Source organism: Anas platyrhynchos, chromosome 26 (assembly GCF_047663525.1).
Source record: "Anas platyrhynchos isolate ZD024472 breed Pekin duck chromosome 26, IASCAAS_PekinDuck_T2T, whole genome shotgun sequence".
Taxonomy (NCBI): Eukaryota; Metazoa; Chordata; class Aves; order Anseriformes; family Anatidae; genus Anas; species Anas platyrhynchos.
Window position 1 is genome coordinate 2,337,033 of NC_092612.1, and position 22,151 is coordinate 2,359,183.

General features: G+C 50.7%; 2 protein-coding genes and 3 pseudogenes across 2 annotated transcripts; all 5 read right to left on the reverse strand.

Moving 5' to 3' along the window:
• Positions 1-888: 888 nt before the first annotated feature.
• On the reverse strand, positions 889-2,106 carry LOC139999569 (feather beta keratin-like; annotated as a pseudogene).
• A 2,809-nt stretch (positions 2,107-4,915) lies between these two features.
• Positions 4,916-6,133, reverse strand: LOC139999571 (feather beta keratin-like; annotated as a pseudogene).
• A 2,809-nt stretch (positions 6,134-8,942) lies between these two features.
• LOC139999478 (uncharacterized) lies at positions 8,943-13,705 on the reverse strand (annotated as a pseudogene).
• Positions 13,706-16,312: 2,607 nt separating this feature from the next.
• Positions 16,313-20,185, reverse strand: LOC119713844 (feather beta keratin). The gene is given in 4 exon segments (XM_072027856.1): positions 16,313-17,073; positions 17,353-17,468; positions 17,471-17,510; positions 20,141-20,185. Coding segments are annotated over 4 exon segments (519 nt in total). The 3' UTR covers positions 16,313-16,755.
• LOC119713828 (feather beta keratin) lies at positions 19,751-20,972 on the reverse strand (the record flags this gene model as incomplete). The annotated part of the gene is made up of 3 exons (XM_072028167.1): positions 19,751-20,508; positions 20,681-20,685; positions 20,837-20,972. Coding segments are annotated over 3 exons (459 nt in total), but the record flags the coding sequence as incomplete, so codon positions are not given.
• Between the last annotated feature and the right edge of the window lie 1,179 nt (positions 20,973-22,151).

Consider the following 22,151-nt stretch of genomic DNA (forward strand, 5'->3'; position numbering starts at 1 on the left):
GGTGTGCCACAACCTCGGTCTCCCCAGCTTGAGGCCAGGGTGGAGGGACAAAGCAATCATTGGCTTGGGACCAACCCAGGCACAGCCTAGCCTGCACAGCATCAGAATGGGATTTTTGGAGGGGTCCTGCAGGGCTTCTCCAGACCCACTTGGCTTCAGGACACAGTGATGCACACGTAATACCCTGAAAGACATTACACTTTTCACCACAGGAATGCTCCAGTGGGGAAGATGATACTTGTCCTGCGCTATTCCTGTCCTCTGCAGTGTTTTCAGGACAACTGAAAGATTCTGCATAAGCCCTTTCAGAGGAGAGAAAACAATCTTTGCATCGCCATTCACATTCCGTCGCCATTATACACACCAAGGCTGAATTTATCTGCGTCCTGCCCAGATTTAAAGGGGCCTCACATCACCCTCTAAAAGCTGTCCTGGCTGCCACCTATCCCTTTGACTTCTTTGGGACTCCCTCCTCTTTGTGGCTTTGGCAGGTGTGCTTGGAGGAGGGATGGGCAATACAAAATGTTTAGAGTGCTAATATACCATCAGCGCTTCATCCAGTTGGACATTGGCCTGCACAAACATACCTTCCAGCAATTCAAAGGTTTGCTTCATCAACGGGGAGACAGGATCAAACCTTGGTTGTTGGTGATACGACAATTAGACAGCGGGAACTCCTGGACATCCTTCTAAGACCTTGCCAATACCACACCTCTCAGTCACTCCTACAAAGACCAAATTCCTTAAGGGTACTCATCTCCTACAGGCATGAAGGAGATCCACATTAGGACCATATCCACCCACGTTTTTCTACTCCAAGACATCACATTTCTCCCTGTACATCTTCACGGAACATCGCAATAGAAAAGGAACATAAGGAGACTCAGATTACTTTGAAGCAAAAACTTTAATGAGTCTGAAGAAGGAATCAAAGCAGCACATGGAGGAAAGGATCCAGCCCATGCTGCCACAAGGACAGCTGTCAGTCAGACCCCCTTCACCACAATGGGAAGCACATCTTCCTGCCTCACATGGTGAGAGGAAGAACAAAGATGATGCTCTTGACTTGCTTCCAGATGAACTCATGGCACAGGACAGGATGAGACAACAAGGACTCATGCTGAAGAGAAGAAAGCACAAGAAGAAGATGTCTGCTGGCCGTGTTTCCAGACAGCGCAGGCTGGCACCCTGGCTTCCCTCTCTGCTCTGCAGGAGGCCACGAGGGTACTCAGGCCCTCTGGAAACTCTGGCCAGCAGCTCCGTCCTCAGTCCGGCACCGGGCTTCGGGCTTCGTGGTCGATGCTCTCACTGGACGTCCTCGTGGGCTTTAGCAGGGCAGGCACCTTCTGCCGCTGTAGCGGCCACCAAAGCCAGAGAGGCCAAAGCCCCCGGAGGAGATGGGCACTCCCTCCTCACTCAGGATGCTACCAACGGCAGCTGAGGTGGTGGATCCCACAGCGGTGTTCTGGGGGAAGGAGCTGAGGATGGGGCCGGGCAGGGTCACCACCACGGGAGAGGGCTGGATCACCACACGGGAGTCCTGGCACTGCCGGACACAGGGCTCGTTGCAGCTGTTGGCAAGTGGGGTTGGCCCACAGGGACGGCACAGATCGTAGCACGACATGGCTGCGGGATGGAGGCGCACCTGGGAGAGAGAGTAGGGAAAGCACACGCAGCGTGTCAGCAGTAGCCTGACAGCCTGCTGGCCAAGACAGAAGGCATAGTCTGGGGAACAGGGACACAGTCGACGAGGACAGAGAGAAGTCCCAGGGCCCCTGCAAAGACCGTCCTAGACCTCCTCCCACCTTCCCCCTCAGTGACAAGCAGAACAGCAACAGAGGGAGCAGAGTCAAGGAGCAAGGCCCACACCAAACCTACACGGAGCCAGAGCCTCGGTGGAGGCCAGAAGGCCAAGGGGAGAAGAGGAAGAGGGGAGTACGGAGAAGGCACTTGCAGCTCACCTTGTTCACCAAGGAGGAGGAGGCAAGAGAAGTGGATGAGGCAGCTTGCTGTTGAATGAGTTTTTATACTGTTCCAGACTGCCCCAGGCCCAGAGGCACCATTTGCACAAGTAATGTTTTTACTAGCAAGCTCATCTCACATGCAAAATATTGCAATTTAAGAATCTCTGGCATTTATTTGTTCCCTGCAATGCTCCCTTTTCATTTCCTTGCTCATGTCATAGCCATTCTGCCACGCTGGCTTCTTTCAAGTCACAGGATTAGAGGCCAGAATGTTTCCGGGCAAAAATACACATCAGCACAAAGAGATGATGAAGACAATGATGCGGATTGTCCTACCTCTTTAGGGAATGGGAGCCTCTAACTCCCTGGAGCCTTGCTCCAACACTCATCCTGATTTCTGGTGTACATCTCCTCCCTAGCCTTGAAGTTTCAGGATGGACTTCCAGGTGTGAGGGTCGTCAGCATTATCAATCTCCCTCCTTAACGCAGTGCTTACTCAGGTTCTTTTAGTCATTGTATTTCTAGGCAGGGCACCTCTAATCTTGGTTTTAGACTCCCTCAGATTAACAATTGCTCTTGGGAGAAATGTGCCTGGCTCTTCTTTTGTAATCCTACTTCTCCCCTTCGTACCTTCCTGCTTTACACCTCTTAACTCCAAGAATCGGGAATGAAGGCTGCTGCCCTCCCAAGAGTTTCTGTTGGAGAGCTGTGGTTGTTTTACTTGGGTGGGCGGCCGAGCTCCACAACAACCGCTCCTTCACTCCCCCTCCTCAAAGGGAGAGGTGGAGAAAATAGGATAAAAAGGGATCAAGGTTTGAGATAACGACAGGGAGATCGCTCAATAATTATTGTGATGGGCAAAGCAGCCTCAACATAGGGAGATAGTAAGATTTATTGCCTATTACTATTTATTGCCTATTACTAACAAGCTAGAGGAGTGAGAAACAAAGAAAAGAAAACAAACATGCTTTCCTCCCATCTGGCCTCTTCAACCTCCTCCCCTCGAGCGGCCCAGGGGAATGGGGGATCGGGTGTTGTGGTCAGTCTATATCATTTGTCTCTGCCGCTCCTTCACAGTCACTCTCGTAACCTGCACGTTGGGGTCCCTCCCACAGGATGCAGTCCTTCCTGAACTGATTGTGCGTGGACCTCCCACAGGCAGCAGCTCTTCAAGAACTGCTCCAGATATGGGTCCGTACCACAGGGTCAATCCATCAGGAGCAAACTGCTCCAAAATGAGTCCCCCACAGGCAACAGCTCCTGCCAGGTCACCTGCTCTTACATAGGCTCCTCTCCACAGGCCACAGGTCTGGCCCGGAATCTGGGTCCGGCAGGGGTCCTCCACAGCCCGCAGCCTCCTTCAGTGCAGGTCCACCTGCTCCACCGTGGTCTCCTCCACCGGCTGCAGCATGGAACCCTGCTTCACCGTGGTACGCCATGGGCTGCAGAGGGACAGCCTTCTTCGCCACGGTCCACACCATAGGCCGTAAGGGAACTTGGGCTCCAGCACCTGGAGCACCTCTCCCCCTCCTTCTTCACTGACCATGGCGCCTGCAAGGCTCTTTCTCACGACTCACTCCCCCAGATGCTGTGTAGCAGCACCTTTTTTGTGTGTGTGTCCCTGTCTTAATTATGCTCACAGAGAGGTGCAAACAGCGTTGCTTATTGGATCTACTCTGGCCAGCAGTGGGCCCTTACCTAAAATGGGGCGTCTTCTAGATTCTTCTCGCAGAAGCCACCCCTGTGGGCCACTGCTACCACAACCTTGTCACATAAACCCACTACAAGAGCTTCAATAACAAAAGCACATGCTGAGTAATTGATACACATCTCTGTGCCTGCACAGCAGGCACAAGCACATATTTGGTAGGATTTCCCCAGGACGCCCCACCCACCCTGCTCAGCAGCACGCATGCTCCGGGAGTCCTCACAAGGGCAGCCAGATGAGCAAGGGCACCAGACGTGCCCCTAACTCTGCCTGAGGCAGGATCAGAGTGGCAGGAGCACAGCACTGCCTGTGGAGGACAAGAGTATGGGAAGGGGGGACTGAGAACAGAGCTGTTGGTGTGCCACAACCTCGGTCTCCCCAGCTTGAGGCCAGGGTGGAGGGACAAAGCAATCATTGGCTTGGGACCAACCCAGGCACAGCCTAGCCTGCACAGCATCAGAATGGGATTTTTGGAGGGGTCCTGCAGGGCTTCTCCAGACCCACTTGGCTTCAGGACACAGTGATGCACACGTAATACCCTGAAAGACATTACACTTTTCACCACAGGAATGCTCCAGTGGGGAAGATGATACTTGTCCTGCGCTATTCCTGTCCTCTGCAGTGTTTTCAGGACAACTGAAAGATTCTGCATAAGCCCTTTCAGAGGAGAGAAAACAATCTTTGCATCGCCATTCACATTCCGTCGCCATTATACACACCAAGGCTGAATTTATCTGCGTCCTGCCCAGATTTAAAGGGGCCTCACATCACCCTCTAAAAGCTGTCCTGGCTGCCACCTATCCCTTTGACTTCTTTGGGACTCCCTCCTCTTTGTGGCTTTGGCAGGTGTGCTTGGAGGAGGGATGGGCAATACAAAATGTTTAGAGTGCTAATATACCATCAGCGCTTCATCCAGTTGGGCATTGGCCTGCACAAACATACCTTCCAGCAATTCAAAGGTTTGCTTCATCAACGGGGAGACAGGATCAAACCTTGGTTGTTGGTGATACGACAATTAGACAGCGGGAACTCCTGGACATCCTTCTAAGACCTTGCCAATACCACACCTCTCAGTCACTCCTACAAAGACCAAATTCCTTAAGGGTACTCATCTCCTACAGGCATGAAGGAGATCCACATTAGGACCATATCCACCCACGTTTTTCTACTCCAAGACATCACATTTCTCCCTGTACATCTTCATGGAACATCGCAATAGAAAAGGAACATAAGGAGACTCAGATTACTTTGAAGCAAAAACTTTAATGAGTCTGAAGAAGGAATCAAAGCAGCACATGGAGGAAAGGATCCAGCCCATGCTGCCACAAGGACAGCTGTCAGTCAGACCCCCTTCACCACAATGGGAAGCACATCTTCCTGCCTCACATGGTGAGAGGAAGAACAAAGATGATGCTCTTGACTTGCTTCCAGATGAACTCATGGCACAGGACAGGATGAGACAACAAGGACTCATGCTGAAGAGAAGAAAGCACAAGAAGAAGATGTCTGCTGGCCGTGTTTCCAGACAGCGCAGGCTGGCACCCTGGCTTCCCTCTCTGCTCTGCAGGAGGCCACGAGGGTACTCAGGCCCTCTGGAAACTCTGGCCAGCAGCTCCGTCCTCAGTCCGGCACCGGGCTTCGGGCTTCGTGGTCGATGCTCTCACTGGACGTCCTCGTGGGCTTTAGCAGGGCAGGCACCTTCTGCCGCTGTAGCGGCCACCAAAGCCAGAGAGGCCAAAGCCCCCGGAGGAGATGGGCACTCCCTCCTCACTCAGGATGCTACCAACGGCAGCTGAGGTGGTGGATCCCACAGCGGTGTTCTGGGGGAAGGAGCTGAGGATGGGGCCGGGCAGGGTCACCACCACGGGAGAGGGCTGGATCACCACACGGGAGTCCTGGCACTGCCGGACACAGGGCTCGTTGCAGCTGTTGGCAAGTGGGGTTGGCCCACAGGGACGGCACAGATCGTAGCACGACATGGCTGCGGGATGGAGGCGCACCTGGGAGAGAGAGTAGGGAAAGCACACGCAGCGTGTCAGCAGTAGCCTGACAGCCTGCTGGCCAAGACAGAAGGCATAGTCTGGGGAACAGGGACACAGTCGACGAGGACAGAGAGAAGTCCCAGGGCCCCTGCAAAGACCGTCCTAGACCTCCTCCCACCTTCCCCCTCAGTGACAAGCAGAACAGCAACAGAGGGAGCAGAGTCAAGGAGCAAGGCCCACACCAAACCTACACGGAGCCAGAGCCTCGGTGGAGGCCAGAAGGCCAAGGGGAGAAGAGGAAGAGGGGAGTACGGAGAAGGCACTTGCAGCTCACCTTGTTCACCAAGGAGGAGGAGGCAAGAGAAGTGGATGAGGCAGCTTGCTGTTGAATGAGTTTTTATACTGTTCCAGACTGCCCCAGGCCCAGAGGCACCATTTGCACAAGTAATGTTTTTACTAGCAAGCTCATCTCACATGCAAAATATTGCAATTTAAGAATCTCTGGCATTTATTTGTTCCCTGCAATGCTCCCTTTTCATTTCCTTGCTCATGTCATAGCCATTCTGCCACGCTGGCTTCTTTCAAGTCACAGGATTAGAGGCCAGAATGTTTCCGGGCAAAAATACACATCAGCACAAAGAGATGATGAAGACAATGATGCGGATTGTCCTACCTCTTTAGGGAATGGGAGCCTCTAACTCCCTGGAGCCTTGCTCCAACACTCATCCTGATTTCTGGTGTACATCTCCTCCCTAGCCTTGAAGTTTCAGGATGGACTTCCAGGTGTGAGGGTCGTCAGCATTATCAATCTCCCTCCTTAACGCAGTGCTTACTCAGGTTCTTTTAGTCATTGTATTTCTAGGCAGGGCACCTCTAATCTTGGTTTTAGACTCCCTCAGATTAACAATTGCTCTTGGGAGAAATGTGCCTGGCTCTTCTTTTGTAATCCTACTTCTCCCCTTCGTACCTTCCTGCTTTACACCTCTTAACTCCAAGAATCGGGAATGAAGGCTGCTGCCCTCCCAAGAGTTTCTGTTGGAGAGCTGTGGTTGTTTTACTTGGGTGGGCGGCCGAGCTCCACAACAACCGCTCCTTCACTCCCCCTCCTCAAAGGGAGAGGTGGAGAAAATAGGATAAAAAGGGATCAAGGTTTGAGATAACGAAAGGGAGATCGCTCAATAATTATTGTGATGGGCAAAGCAGCCTCAACATAGGGAGATAGTAAGATTTATTGCCTATTACTATTTATTGCCTATTACTAACAAGCTAGAGGAGTGAGAAACAAAGAAAAGAAAACAAACATGCTTTCCTCCCATCTGGCCTCTTCAACCTCCTCCCCTCGAGCGGCCCAGGGGAATGGGGGATCGGGTGTTGTGGTCAGTCTATATCATTTCTCTCTGCCGCTCCTTCACAGTCACTCTCGTAACCTGCACGTTGGGGTCCCTCCCACAGGATGCAGTCCTTCCTGAACTGATTGTGCGTGGACCTCCCACAGGCAGTAGCTCTTCAAGAACTGCTCCAGATATGGGTCCGTACCACAGGGTCAATCCATCAGGAGCAAACTGCTCCAAAATGAGTCCCCCACAGGCAACAGCTCCTGCCAGGTCACCTGCTCTTACATAGGCTCCTCTCCACAGGCCACAGGTCTGGCCCGGAATCTGGGTCCGGCAGGGGTCCTCCACAGCCCGCAGCCTCCTTCAGTGCAGGTCCACCTGCTCCACCGTGGTCTCCTCCACCGGCTGCAGCATGGAACCCTGCTTCACCGTGGTACGCCATGGGCTGCAGAGGGACAGCCTTCTTCGCCACGGTCCACACCATAGGCCGTAAGGGAACTTGGGCTCCAGCACCTGGAGCACCTCTCCCCCTCCTTCTTCACTGACCATGGCGCCTGCAAGGCTCTTTCTCACGACTCACTCCCCCAGATGCTGTGTAGCAGCACCTTTTTTGTGTGTGTGTCCCTGTCTTAATTATGCTCACAGAGAGGTGCAAACAGCGTTGCTTATTGGATCTACTCTGGCCAGCAGTGGGCCCTTACCTAAAATGGGGCGTCTTCTAGATTCTTCTCGCAGAAGCCACCCCTGTGGGCCACTGCTACCACAACCTTGTCACATAAACCCACTACAAGAGCTTCAATAACAAAAGCACATGCTGAGTAATTGATACACATCTCTGTGCCTGCACAGCAGGCACAAGCACATATTTGGTAGGATTTCCCCAGGACGCCCCACCCACCCTGCTCAGCAGCACGCATGCTCCGGGAGTCCTCACAAGGGCAGCCAGATGAGCAAGGGCACCAGACGTGCCCCTAACTCTGCCTGAGGCAGGATCAGAGTGGCAGGAGCACAGCACTGCCTGTGGAGGACAAGAGTATGGGAAGGGGGGACTGAGAACAGAGCTGTTGGTGTGCCACAACCTCGGTCTCCCCAGCTTGAGGCCAGGGTGGAGGGACAAAGCAATCATTGGCTTGGGACCAACCCAGGCACAGCCTAGCCTGCACAGCATCAGAATGGGATTTTTGGAGGGGTCCTGCAGGGCTTCTCCAGACCCACTTGGCTTCAGGACACAGTGATGCACACGTAATACCCTGAAAGACATTACACTTTTCACCACAGGAATGCTCCAGTGGGGAAGATGATACTTGTCCTGCGCTATTCCTGTCCTCTGCAGTGTTTTCAGGACAACTGAAAGATTCTGCATAAGCCCTTTCAGAGGAGAGAAAACAATCTTTGCATCGCCATTCACATTCCGTCGCCATTATACACACCAAGGCTGAATTTATCTGCGTCCTGCCCAGATTTAAAGGGGCCTCACATCACCCTCTAAAAGCTGTCCTGGCTGCCACCTATCCCTTTGACTTCTTTGGGACTCCCTCCTCTTTGTGGCTTTGGCAGGTGTGCTTGGAGGAGGGATGGGCAATACAAAATGTTTAGAGTGCTAATATACCATCAGCGCTTCATCCAGTTGGGCATTGGCCTGCACAAACATACCTTCCAGCAATTCAAAGGTTTGCTTCATCAACGGGGAGACAGGATCAAACCTTGGTTGTTGGTGATACGACAATTAGACAGCGGGAACTCCTGGACATCCTTCTAAGACCTTGCCAATACCACACCTCTCAGTCACTCCTACAAAGACCAAATTCCTTAAGGGTACTCATCTCCTACAGGCATGAAGGAGATCCACATTAGGACCATATCCACCCACGTTTTTCTACTCCAAGACATCACATTTCTCCCTGTACATCTTCACGGAACATCGCAATAGAAAAGGAACATAAGGAGACTCAGATTACTTTGAAGCAAAAACTTTAATGAGTCTGAAGAAGGAATCAAAGCAGCACATGGAGGAAAGGATCCAGCCCATGCTGCCACAAGGACAGCTGTCAGTCAGACCCCCTTCACCACAATGGGAAGCACATCTTCCTGCCTCACATGGTGAGAGGAAGAACAAAGATGATGCTCTTGACTTGCTTCCAGATGAACTCATGGCACAGGACAGGATGAGACAACAAGGACTCATGCTGAAGAGAAGAAAGCACAAGAAGAAGATGTCTGCTGGCCGTGTTTCCAGACAGCGCAGGCTGGCACCCTGGCTTCCCTCTCTGCTCTGCAGGAGGCCACGAGGGTACTCAGGCCCTCTGGAAACTCTGGCCAGCAGCTCCGTCCTCAGTCCGGCACCGGGCTTCGGGCTTCGTGGTCGATGCTCTCACTGGACGTCCTCGTGGGCTTTAGCAGGGCAGGCACCTTCTGCCGCAGTAGCGGCCACCAAAGCCAGAGAGGCCAAAGCCCCCGGAGGAGATGGGCACTCCCTCCTCACTCAGGATGCTACCAACGGCAGCTGAGGTGGTGGATCCCACAGCGGTGTTCTGGGGGAAGGAGCTGAGGATGGGGCCGGGCAGGGTCACCACCACGGGAGAGGGCTGGATCACCACACGGGAGTCCTGGCACTGCCGGACACAGGGCTCGTTGCAGCTGTTGGCAAGTGGGGTTGGCCCACAGGGACGGCACAGATCGTAGCACGACATGGCTGCGGGATGGAGGTGCACCTGGGAGAGAGAGTAGGGAAAGCACACGCAGCGTGTCAGCAGTAGCCTGACAGCCTGCTGGCCAAGACAGAAGGCATAGTCTGGGGAACAGGGACACAGTCGACGAGGACAGAGAGAAGTCCCAGGGCCCCTGCAAAGACCGTCCTAGACCTCCTCCCACCTTCCCCCTCAGTGACAAGCAGAACAGCAACAGAGGGAGCAGAGTCAAGGAGCAAGGCCCACACCAAACCTACACGGAGCCAGAGCCTCGGTGGAGGCCAGAAGGCCAAGGGGAGAAGAGGAAGAGGGGAGTACGGAGAAGGCACTTGCAGCTCACCTTGTTCACCAAGGAGGAGGAGGCAAGAGAAGTGGATGAGGCAGCTTGCTGTTGAATGAGTTTTTATACTGTTCCAGACTGCCCCAGGCCCAGAGGCACCATTTGCACAAGTAATGTTTTTACTAGCAAGCTCATCTCACATGCAAAATATTGCAATTTAAGAATCTCTGGCATTTATTTGTTCCCTGCAATGCTCCCTTTTCATTTCCTTGCTCATGTCATAGCCATTCTGCCACGCTGGCTTCTTTCAAGTCACAGGATTAGAGGCCAGAATGTTTCCGGGCAAAAATACACATCAGCACAAAGAGATGATGAAGACAATGATGCGGATTGTCCTACCTCTTTAGGGAATGGGAGCCTCTTACTCCCTGGAGCCTTGCTCCAACACTCATCCTGATTTCTGGTGTACATCTCTTCCCTAGCCTTGAAGTTTCAGGATGGACTTCCAGGTGTGAGGGTCGTCAGCATTATCAATCTCCCTCCTTAACGCAGTGCTTACTCAGGTTCTTTTAGTCATTGTATTTCTAGGCAGGGCACCTCTAATCTTGGTTTTAGACTCCCTCAGATTAACAATTGCTCTTGGGAGAAATGTGCCTGGCTCTTCTTTTGTAATCCTACTTCTCCCCTTCGTACCTTCCTGCTTTACACCTCTTAACTCCAAGAATCGGGAATGAAGGCTGCTGCCCTCCCAAGAGTTTCTGTTGGAGAGCTGTGGTTGTTTTACTTGGGTGGGCGGCCGAGCTCCACAACAACCGCTCCTTCACTCCCCCTCCTCAAAGGGAGAGGTGGAGAAAATAGGATAAAAAGGGATCAAGGTTTGAGATAACGACAGGGAGATCGCTCAATAATTATTGTGATGGGCAAAGCAGCCTCAACATAGGGAGATAGTAAGATTTATTGCCTATTACTATTTATTGCCTATTACTAACAAGCTAGAGGAGTGAGAAACAAAGAAAAGAAAACAAACATGCTTTCCTCCCATCTGGCCTCTTCAACCTCCTCCCCTCGAGCGGCCCAGGGGAATGGGGGATCGGGTGTTGTGGTCAGTCTATATCATTTGTCTCTGCCGCTCCTTCACAGTCACTCTCGTAACCTGCACGTTGGGGTCCCTCCCACAGGATGCAGTCCTTCCTGAACTGATTGTGCGTGGACCTCCCACAGGCAGCAGCTCTTCAAGAACTGCTCCAGATATGGGTCCGTACCACAGGGTCAATCCATCAGGAGCAAACTGCTCCAAAATGAGTCCCCCACAGGCAACAGCTCCTGCCAGGTCACCTGCTCTTACATAGGCTCCTCTCCACAGGCCACAGGTCTGGCCCGGAATCTGGGTCCGGCAGGGGTCCTCCACAGCCCGCAGCCTCCTTCAGTGCAGGTCCACCTGCTCCACCGTGGTCTCCTCCACCGGCTGCAGCATGGAACCCTGCTTCACCGTGGTACGCCATGGGCTGCAGAGGGACAGCCTTCTTCGCCACGGTCCACACCATAGGCCGTAAGGGAACTTGGGCTCCAGCACCTGGAGCACCTCTCCCCCTCCTTCTTCACTGACCATGGCGCCTGCAAGGCTCTTTCTCACGACTCACTCCCCCAGATGCTGTGTAGCAGCACCTTTTTTGTGTGTGTGTCCCTGTCTTAATTATGCTCACAGAGAGGTGCAAACAGCGTTGCTTATTGGATCTACTCTGGCCAGCAGTGGGCCCTTACCTAAAATGGGGCGTCTTCTAGATTCTTCTCGCAGAAGCCACCCCTGTGGGCCACTGCTACCACAACCTTGTCACATAAACCCACTACAAGAGCTTCAATAACAAAAGCACATGCTGAGTAATTGATACACATCTCTGTGCCTGCACAGCAGGCACAAGCACATATTTGGTAGGATTTCCCCAGGACGCCCCACCCACCCTGCTCAGCAGCACGCATGCTCCGGGAGTCCTCACAAGGGCAGCCAGATGAGCAAGGGCACCAGACGTGCCCCTAACTCTGCCTGAGGCAGGATCAGAGTGGCAGGAGCACAGCACTGCCTGTGGAGGACAAGAGTATGGGAAGGGGGGACTGAGAACAGAGCTGTTGGTGTGCCACAACCTCGGTCTCCCCAGCTTGAGGCCAGGGTGGAGGGACAAAGCAATCATTGGCTTGGGACCAACCCAGGCACAGCCTAGCCTGCACAGCATCAGAATGGGATTTTTGGAGGGGTCCTGCAGGGCTTCTCCAGACCCACTTGGCTTCAGGACACAGTGATGCACACGTAATACCCTGAAAGACATTACACTTTTCACCACAGGAATGCTCCAGTGGGGAAGATGATACTTGTCCTGCGCTATTCCTGTCCTCTGCAGTGTTTTCAGGACAACTGAAAGATTCTGCATAAGCCCTTTCAGAGGAGAGAAAACAATCTTTGCATCGCCATTCACATTCCGTCGCCATTATACACACCAAGGCTGAATTTATCTGCGTCCTGCCCAGATTTAAAGGGGCCTCACATCACCCTCTAAAAGCTGTCCTGGCTGCCACCTATCCCTTTGACTTCTTTGGGACTCCCTCCTCTTTGTGGCTTTGGCAGGTGTGCTTGGAGGAGGGATGGGCAATACAAAATGTTTAGAGTGCTAATATACCATCAGCGCTTCATCCAGTTGGACATTGGCCTGCACAAACATACCTTCCAGCAATTCAAAGGTTTGCTTCATCAACGGGGAGACAGGATCAAACCTTGGTTGTTGGTGATACGACAATTAGACAGCGGGAACTCCTGGACATCCTTCTAAGACCTTGCCAATACCACACCTCTCAGTCACTCCTACAAAGACCAAATTCCTTAAGGGTACTCATCTCCTACAGGCATGAAGGAGATCCACATTAGGACCATATCCACCCACGTTTTTCTACTCCAAGACATCACATTTCTCCCTGTACATCTTCACGGAACATCGCAATAGAAAAGGAACATAAGGAGACTCAGATTACTTTGAAGCAAAAACTTTAATGAGTCTGAAGAAGGAATCAAAGCAGCACATGGAGGAAAGGATCCAGCCCATGCTGCCACAAGGACAGCTGTCAGTCAGACCCCCTTCACCACAATGGGAAGCACATCTTCCTGCCTCACATGGTGAGAGGAAGAACAAAGATGATGCTCTTGACTTGCTTCCAGATGAACTCATGGCACAGGACAGGATGAGACAACAAGGACTCATGCTGAAGAGAAGAAAGCACAAGAAGAAGATGTCTGCTGGCCGTGTTTCCAGACAGCGCAGGCTGGCACCCTGGCTTCCCTCTCTGCTCTGCAGGAGGCCACGAGGGTACTCAGGCCCTCTGGAAACTCTGGCCAGCAGCTCCGTCCTCAGTCCGGCACCGGGCTTCGGGCTTCGTGGTCGATGCTCTCACTGGACGTCCTCGTGGGCTTTAGCAGGGCAGGCACCTCCTGCCATAGTAGCGGCCACCAAAGCCAGAGAGGCCAAAGCCCCCGGAGGAGATGGGCACTCCCTCCTCACTCAGGATGCTACCAACGGCAGCTGAGGTGGTGGATCCCACAGCGGTGTTCTGGGGGAAGGAGCTGAGGATGGGGCCGGGCAGGGTCACCACCACGGGAGAGGGCTGGATCACCACACGGGAGTCCTGGCACTGCCGGACACAGGGCTCGTTGCAGCTGTTGGCAAGTGGGGTTGGCCCACAGGGACGGCACAGATCGTAGCACGACATGGCTGTGGGATGGAGGCGTACCTGGGAGAGAGGGCAGGGAAAGCACCGCAGCATGTCAGCAGCAGCCTGACAGCCTGCTGGCCAAGACAGAAGGCACAGTCTGGGGAGCAGGGACAGGCTTGAGTCCAGATCGAGGACAGAGAAGGGCCGAAGGGCCCCTGCAAAGACAGTCCAAGACCTCCTCCCACCTCCCCTCTCAGTGTCTAACAGGTCAACAATGGAGAGAGGAGTGTCAAGGATGAAGGGCCACAGCAAGAGCTTTACAAAGGCAAAGAGTTTTTTAAGGCAAGAAGGCCAAGGGGAGAAGAGCAAGAGGGGAGTGAGGAGAAGGCACTTGCAGCTCACCTTGTTCGCCAAGGAAGAAGGCAAGAGAAGTGAATGAGGGAGCTTAACATTGGATTTGTTTTTATACTGTTCCAGACTGCCTTAGGCACAGAGGGACCATTTGCACTTTTAATGTGTTTACTAACAAGCTCGTATTTTATGCTGAGCTTCCAAATTAAGTAAATTGGCTCATTGTTTATTTTCCCTGCAATGCTCCCTTTTCATTCTGCTGTTTCATGTCATGTCCATTCCATCATGCAGTCTCCTTTCAAGTTCCAGTATTATAGGCCAATATTTCCATTGGAAATTATAGTTAAAATCAGGCAGATGTTTCAACCACGTTAGAGGAGTTTTGCCATGTTTTTAGTTGACATCAGCATTTTCCCCTTCTTAGGCATATTAGACTGTTGTTATGAATGTGGCATTATTTTGTTGGTGCTTTTTGATTTTGTTGTTGTTGTTTTGTTTGTTTGTTGTTTGCTTTTGTTTTTTTTTTCTTCTAATATTTTCATTTGATTAGAGAGCAGATCCAAGGACTGGTCAAATCTGTTGCTCTCTGTGCCTCCAAGGCTTTTAAAGCTTTTGTAGGCATTATTTTTACAGCAGGATGACAGTGCTGTCAGGTGTTTTTTACTCTCCTTTTCATCTGGCATTGCACAGTCCAGTTATCCTGGCTGTTTTGCTTTCTCACCTCCTTCACTGTTGTCTGTAAGTCCCCAATAACCAGACCAAGCATGCTTCAGAAAGAATGATTTTGCTTTTCCAAAGTCAGTATTATCTAGATATGCTGCTTTCTTGAAGAAACCACCCTAACAAAAACACACGGCAACATTTCCATGCTACACACAACCCTGCCCAGAAACAAGGGAGGTCTGGGAGGTCCACCGAGGGCATCTGGGTAAGCAGCAGGTATCAGGACCTCCCTGCGGATATGTGCCGAGGGGGCAACACCAAGCCACACCCTGTGCTTTCCTGAGGCAGCACATTTCTTGGGGGAACAACAGCCCAGCTTGGGATATTAAACATACATGTACACAGCTCACGACCTCATCCCACGGGGTGGACAGAATGCCTTCCCCAGTGAGGCTGGGACTCCACCAGACATAGGCAACTCTCTAATCACAGAGGCCCAACCAAATTCCTCATTTAAGAAGATGAAAGGAGCTTTTAAGGTGACAGGGCATGTTCATCTAGGCAAATCTGCATGCAGAATAAATCCACAGTGTGACTGCAACACAGCATTGCTGCACGGAAAATAAGGATCTCCATACACAAAGGAATTTTAATCATCTTTAAACTATACGGGGCACCAGTTTCCCATACATGCTGCTTCCATTAAAAACTCTCCACAAGAAAGACATTGCATGCAAAAATGCATTTTTCTATCATCTCTCCATAGTCCCCAATGCAGAATCACATACGGAGGGTCTATACAAGACCTCAAGCATCTTGTAACACACTACTCTCAGACGGCGTACTGAGGATGTTGACTTCTATCCCCAGTTGTATCTTTTAACAACTCCTGTATTCTGGAGATGGAACAGGATGCCTTAAAAACATAGAGCAAAGTGCATTTTAGAGGGTCTCCCATCAAGGACAGATGCATGGATCTTTTGGGTGGTTTCTGTCTTTAAGAGAATATACCCATCTGGTGCAAAATTATATTGTCCTCCAGAGGGTAGAGCAAAAGAGAAGCTTCCTACTCAACCTCAGTGAGGACTGGAGGGCATGGAGCAAGGGATTGCCAACAGAGAAAAAGAGCAGAGGAGGGAGGGACTTAAACCCAAAAATAGGAGCTCACATCATCCTCTAATAGACTGCCCTAGCTTCCACTTCTCCCTTTACCTTCTTCAGGGCTCTTTAAAATCTGAGGCTTTGGCAGATATGCATGGGGAGAGATGGGCAGAACAAAATATTTAGAGCTGTAATATAACATCAGAGCTTCATCCAGTTGGGCACTGGCCTTCACAAACATACCTTCCAGAAATTGAAAGGTTTGCCTCATAAATTGGAAGACAGCAGCAAACCTCCCATGTTGGTGACAAATCTCTTGGGTTACATATTGGACACTCTCATTTTAGCTTTAAAACACCAGACACCCTTCCACCTCTCCATATCTCCACTAATGACCATCTTTCTTCAGGCTAGCTAACTACTCCAGACATGAAGGAGGTCCATATTAGGGCCATATTCACCCATGCTTTTCCACTCCAAGACATCACATTTCTCCCTGAACAGCTTCACTGGGCATCCATAAAGAAAAGGAACATGACGACACACAGATTACAATGCAGTGTAAACTTTAATGAGTCTGAAGAAGGAATCAAAGCAGCACATGGTGGAAAGAATCCGGTACATGCTGCCACAAGGACAGCTGCCAGTCAGACCCTCCTTCAACACAATGGGTTGCATGTCTTCCTCCCTCACATGGCGAGAGGCAGAAGAAATAGGACACTTCTGACTTGCTTCCAGATGAACCCATGGCATAGGACAGCAGGAGACAACAACGGCTCATGATGCACAGAAGAAAGTGGAAGAAGAAGAAGATGTCTGCTGGCCATGTTTCCAGACAGCGCAGGCTGGCACCCTGGCTTCCCTCTCTGCTCTGCAGAAGGCCACGAGGGTGCTCAGCCCATCTGGAAACTCTGGCCAGCAGCTCCATCTTCAGTTCGGCAACTGGCTTCGAGCTTCCTGGTCAATGTGCTCACTGGACTTCCTCATGGGCTTTAGCAGGGCAGGCACCTCCTGCCATAGTAGCGGCCACCAAAGCCAGAGAGGCCAAAACCTCCAGAGGAGATGGGCACTCCCTCAGCACTCAGTATGCTGCCAACGGCAGCTGAGGTGGTGGATCCCACAGCGGTGTTCTGGGGGAAGGAGCTGAGGATGGGGCCAGGCAGGGTCACTACCACGGGAGATGGTTCAATCACCACACGGGAGTCCTGGCACTGCCGGACACAGGGCTCGTTGCAGCTGTTGGCAAGTGGGGTTGGCCCACAGGGACGGCACAGATCGTAACACGACATGGCTGCGGGATGGAGGCGCACCTGGAAGAGAGAGCAGGGAAAGCACATGCAGCATGTCAGCAGCAGCCTGACAGCCTGCTGGCCAAGACAGAAGGCATAGTCTGGGGAACAGGGACACAGTCGATGAGGATAGAGAGGGGTCCTAGGGCCTCTGCAAACACACTCAGTGACAAGCAGAACAGCAACAGAGGGAGCAGAGTCAAGGAGCAAGGCCCACACCAAACCTACACGGAGCCAGAGCCTCGGTGGAGGCCAGAAGGCCAAGGGGAGAAGAGGAAGAGGGGAGTACGGAGAAGGCACTTGCAGCTCACCTTGTTCACCAAGGAGGAGGAGGCAAGAGAAGTGGATGAGGGAGCCTGTTGTTGGATGGGTTTTTATACTGTTCCAGACTGCCCCAGGCGCAGAGACACCTTTTGGGCTTGAATCTGTTTCACAACAAGCTCATCTTCTATGCAAAACTGTGAAGTCAAAGTAAATGGGGACACTATTTTTTGTTCCAATTAATACACCCTTTTCATGACATGCCTATTTGGCCATGCACACTCCTTTAAATGGACAGAATTATAGACCAAAATATTTCCATTGGAAATGATGCATCAGCACATGAAAATGATACAGTAGTGATGAGGGGTATTCAGCTACAGTATTTGATGACAGCCACATATCCTAAAGAGCCTTACTTTGACGATTTCAAAAATGCTTAACTCACATTTCCTTCCCATACTAAAACACAAGGTATGACTTAAAAACAGCTTTCTATGATGGGAGTGGCCATCGCCAATGCTTCACATAATAAATAATTCTATGTTAGGTCTGAACATGCGAGTCAGGTTGGATAAGCTGTTGGCTTTTAGATTGTCTGCAATCTCACACAGGAGAAATTCACATGTTCTTTACCCTTCCCTCCTTTGCTGGGCAGCCTCCTGAAGTCCCCAGTCAACAGAAGAAGGACGTTTGAGGAGAGACACCCCTTTCCAACACATGCTAAGTCTACACCCCTCACACTACCAAAGGTCAGTGCAGTGATGTAGTGGCTTCACAACTCCTCCTTCCTCCTCCTCAAGGCTTCCTGCAACTTCTGCTTTCAAACTGTGTGCTAATTCAATAACCTCCACTGCAAAATGCTTGGAAAACTTTCCATGCAACACGAAAACTCATCACAAGCTGGCACGGCCTGAGAATGACAGCAGGATGTCTATAGAGGAAAGTATGCATCACGACCTCTGCTTCATAGAATCCTAGAATATCCTGAGTTAGAAGGGACCCACAAGGATCATCAAGTACAACTTCTATCTCCACACAGGACCACCAAGCAATCAGAATGTATTTCTGAGGGTGGTTTCCAAATGCTTCCTGAATGCCGGCAGCCTCAGTGCCATGACCACTCCCAGGAGGAGCCTGTTCCGGTGCTGACTGCCTTCTCAGAGTGAAGAAGCTTTTCCTAACATCCAGCCTGAACCTCCCTTGTTGCAGATCCATGCCATTTCCTCAGGTCCTGCCACTGTCACCACAGAGAAGTGAACAGGGCCTACCTTTAATTTCCCTCGTGAAGAAGCTGTAGGCCGCAAGGAAGCCTCCCCTCAGTCTCCTAATCTCTAGGCTGAAAAACACAGGTGACTGAGAAAACTGGTCATATGTCTTTCCCTCGAGACCTTTCACCAACTTGTAGCCCTCCTTTGGGCACTCTAATAGTTTTATAACCTTCTTATACTGTGGCAGCCAAAACTCAACACAGTACTCAATGTGAGGCCGCACCAGCACAGCACAAAGCACAACAATCGTTTCCCTCAATTTCCTCTCCCCATGCATCTCAGCAAACACACACATGTGGTTTCCCACTGGCCAGTACTACCCAGAAGTCGGTCTTCAGAATGCTACTCTGCCCAAAAGCTCCAGTTCCCTGCAGTTCCCTACGTTCCCTGATCACCTGCTGCAGTTGTTGCCTTCCCTCTCCGGTATCAGCTCTTCACAGCACTATGCTCCCACTGTCAGCTCAGGGTGACTCAGGAATATTAACAAAATATTCCCAAATATTCCCAAAGAGGGTGTTTATTGAGGGTCTTCCCATACAGCAAGACTCAGGACTTTGCCTGAAAAAGCAATCAGTCAGGGAAGGCAGGCCTTTAGCTATGGTGTAAAGTGTTGTAGGATTTTCCCAGCATAGGGGATAGCGTGAGAGGTGCCCTGCACTATGCCTCAAGCAGGAGTGCGTGACACAGACAAAAAAATCTCCTGTTGAGGATTAGAGCATATGGGAAGTAGGGCTATGGAGCTCATTATCCCCTGCATCCCCCATGGCAAGAGCAATCACCAGAGCCTGTTGTAGTTGGACACAACAACCACACACAAACCATGCTACTTTCCTCCCTGATGCTGGTGCTCTTGCAGGTTGGGGCAGAACAGTAGAAAAGCACAACAGATGCATCCAGGATGATTTCTTCCTCTCCTTGCTGTGGTAGGAGAGGGTCAGACAGGGACTTGCCAAAATCCCTCACTTGAATGCTGCTGGAGAACGGTGTTGCAGACACAGAAACAGTGACTGCGGCTCTGCTGGACTCATTGAGTGATTCAGAAACATTAGTGTAGGCACAGAGAGATGATGTGGTGGCTAACCAGAATATTACAATTCAGGACATGCCCATTCTCTACAGAGAATGGCTGGGAATCCCAATAGGGAAGGAATATGAGGAGACACAGATTATAATGCAGCATAAACTTTAATGAGTCTGAAGAAGGAATCAAAGCAGCACATGGAGGAAGGGATCCAGTCCTAGCTGCCACAAGGAGAGCTGGCAGTCAGATCCCACTTCAACACAATGGGTTGCATGTCTTCCTCCCTCACATGGGAAGAGGAAGAACAAACAGGACACTCTTGACTTGCTTCCAGATGAACCAATGGCACAGAACAGCAGCAGAAAACAAGGACTTGTCATGCAATGAAGAAAGTGGGAGAAGAAGATATCTGCTGGCCATGTTTCCAGACAGCGCAGGCTGGCACCCTGGCTTCCCTCTCTGCTCTGCAGGAGGCCACGAGGGTGCTCAGCCCATCTGGAAACTCTGGCCAGCAGCTCCGTCTTCAGTCCAGCACCTGGCTTCGGGCTTCGTGGTCGATGCTCTCACTGGACGTCCTCATGGGCTTTAGCAGGGCAGGCACCTCCTGCCATAGTAGCGGCCACCAAAGCCAGAGAGGCCAAAACCTCCAGAGGAGATGGGCACTCCCTCAGCACTCAGTATGCTGCCAACGGCAGCTGAGGTGGTGGATCCCACAGCGGTGTTCTGGGGGAAGGAGCTGAGGATGGGGCCGGGCAGGGTCACCACCACGGGAGATGGTTCAATCACCACACGGGAGTCCTGGCACTGCCGGACACAGGGCTCGTTGCAGCTGTTGGCAAGTGGGGTTGGCCCACAGGGACGGCACAGATCGTAGCACGACATGGCTGTGGGATGGAGGCGCACCTGGAAGAGAGAGCAGGGAAAGCACATGCAGCATGTCAGCAGTAGCCTGACAGCCTGCTGGCCAAGACAGAAGGCATAGTCTGGGGAGCATGGGGTGCACAATGACAGAGAGGGGATTGGGGGCCTGGGTGCTCAAGGACCCCTGCAAAGACAGCCTAAGTCCTTCTCCCACCTCCTCTCTCAGTGACAAGCAGAACAATGATGGAGTGAGGAGCAAGGCCCACATCAAAGCTACATGGAGGCAGACTCAGTCAGGGTCAGAAGGCCAAGAGGAGAAGAAGAGAATGAGGGGAGTGAGGAGAAGGCTCTTGCAGCTCACCTTTTTCACCAAGGAGGAGAAGGCAAGAGAAGTGGATGAGGGAGCTTAATGTTGGATGGGCTTTTATACTCTTCCAGGCTGCCCCAGGCCCAGAGGCACCCAATGCATTTGTAATTTGTGTACCAACAAGTTCGTCTTGAATGCAAAGCAGTCAGTGCTAGTGACACAGTCTTTGGGGTTGGTGTTTGCAATGCTCCCAGTGCAATTCCTTGCTAATGGTATGTCTCTTCTACCTTAGATCTTTGTCTTTTGCATCATAATTGCAGATCAAATGAATTTCGATTACTGTATACTTTATTAATGTAATTTGGCCATTTATGGCACTCTGCTTGAAAAGCACTGGTCTTTTCCTCCTCTCTCTGTTAGTTTAGTCACCTACTTGTTTTGGGGCCATTTTAAGTTAGAATGATGCCAGACTCATCCTAAGCAGCTATACAATGAGAAAATTTACATCATCTGCAGAAAATATTTTCCAGGTATTTTTCTGTAGTTCTTAGATTTGTTGTAGAAATCAAGTTTGTATATGGCTTTGATATATATTTTACAGTGAATTATTTTTTTTTTAGTAAATCATAACTACAACACATCCTCTGTGTAATATGAACTTTTTTTTTTTTTTTTTTGTCAAATTAACTATTTTATTTCATAAATCATATTGTGGTTTATAATGTATTCTCCAAGGCAACTTAAAACTTCAATCCTTTAATTTCTGTAAAACATCTTAAGGAGTATGTTTCCCTTTTTTTTTCTGACTTCCAACAGTAAACCAATGAATTCTTGGAGGAAATCTCATATTTTGGGGTGTAGTCAGAAAAAGAATCCACTAGTAGTTAGATTTCTGAATCCTTTCCTGATATCAGTCAGAGTGAGAATTGTCTCAATAAGCTGAGACCAAAAACTTTCAGGCTTTTGGACTCTTGTTCGAACCATTCAAGGACAATGAATTACACAGTTCAGCAGTTTCTTCAGGGCAGAGACTGAATTGCACATTCAAGATATCAATCACAGTCCATTGTGCATCATCAGACAGTCCAGGCACCTGTGAAGTACAGACAAAACTGTTCTCACAACAGGACTTTGAATCATCCATGTACTGGCAGCAGTAGAGACCATGAAAGTACAAGAAAAAAAAAAAACAACTCATTAAATATTTGAGATGAAACTCAAAGGATAAAGTATTGCACCTTAAGAGACACTGATTTAGGGATTTAGCACAGCAAATTAGCTCATTTTTTAAAGTAATCCAAAATTACTCTACAGAGCATTTCTCATCTGATGTTGGATATGGGTTATTGAAACAGTTGTTTTCCTTATCTAGTTATGG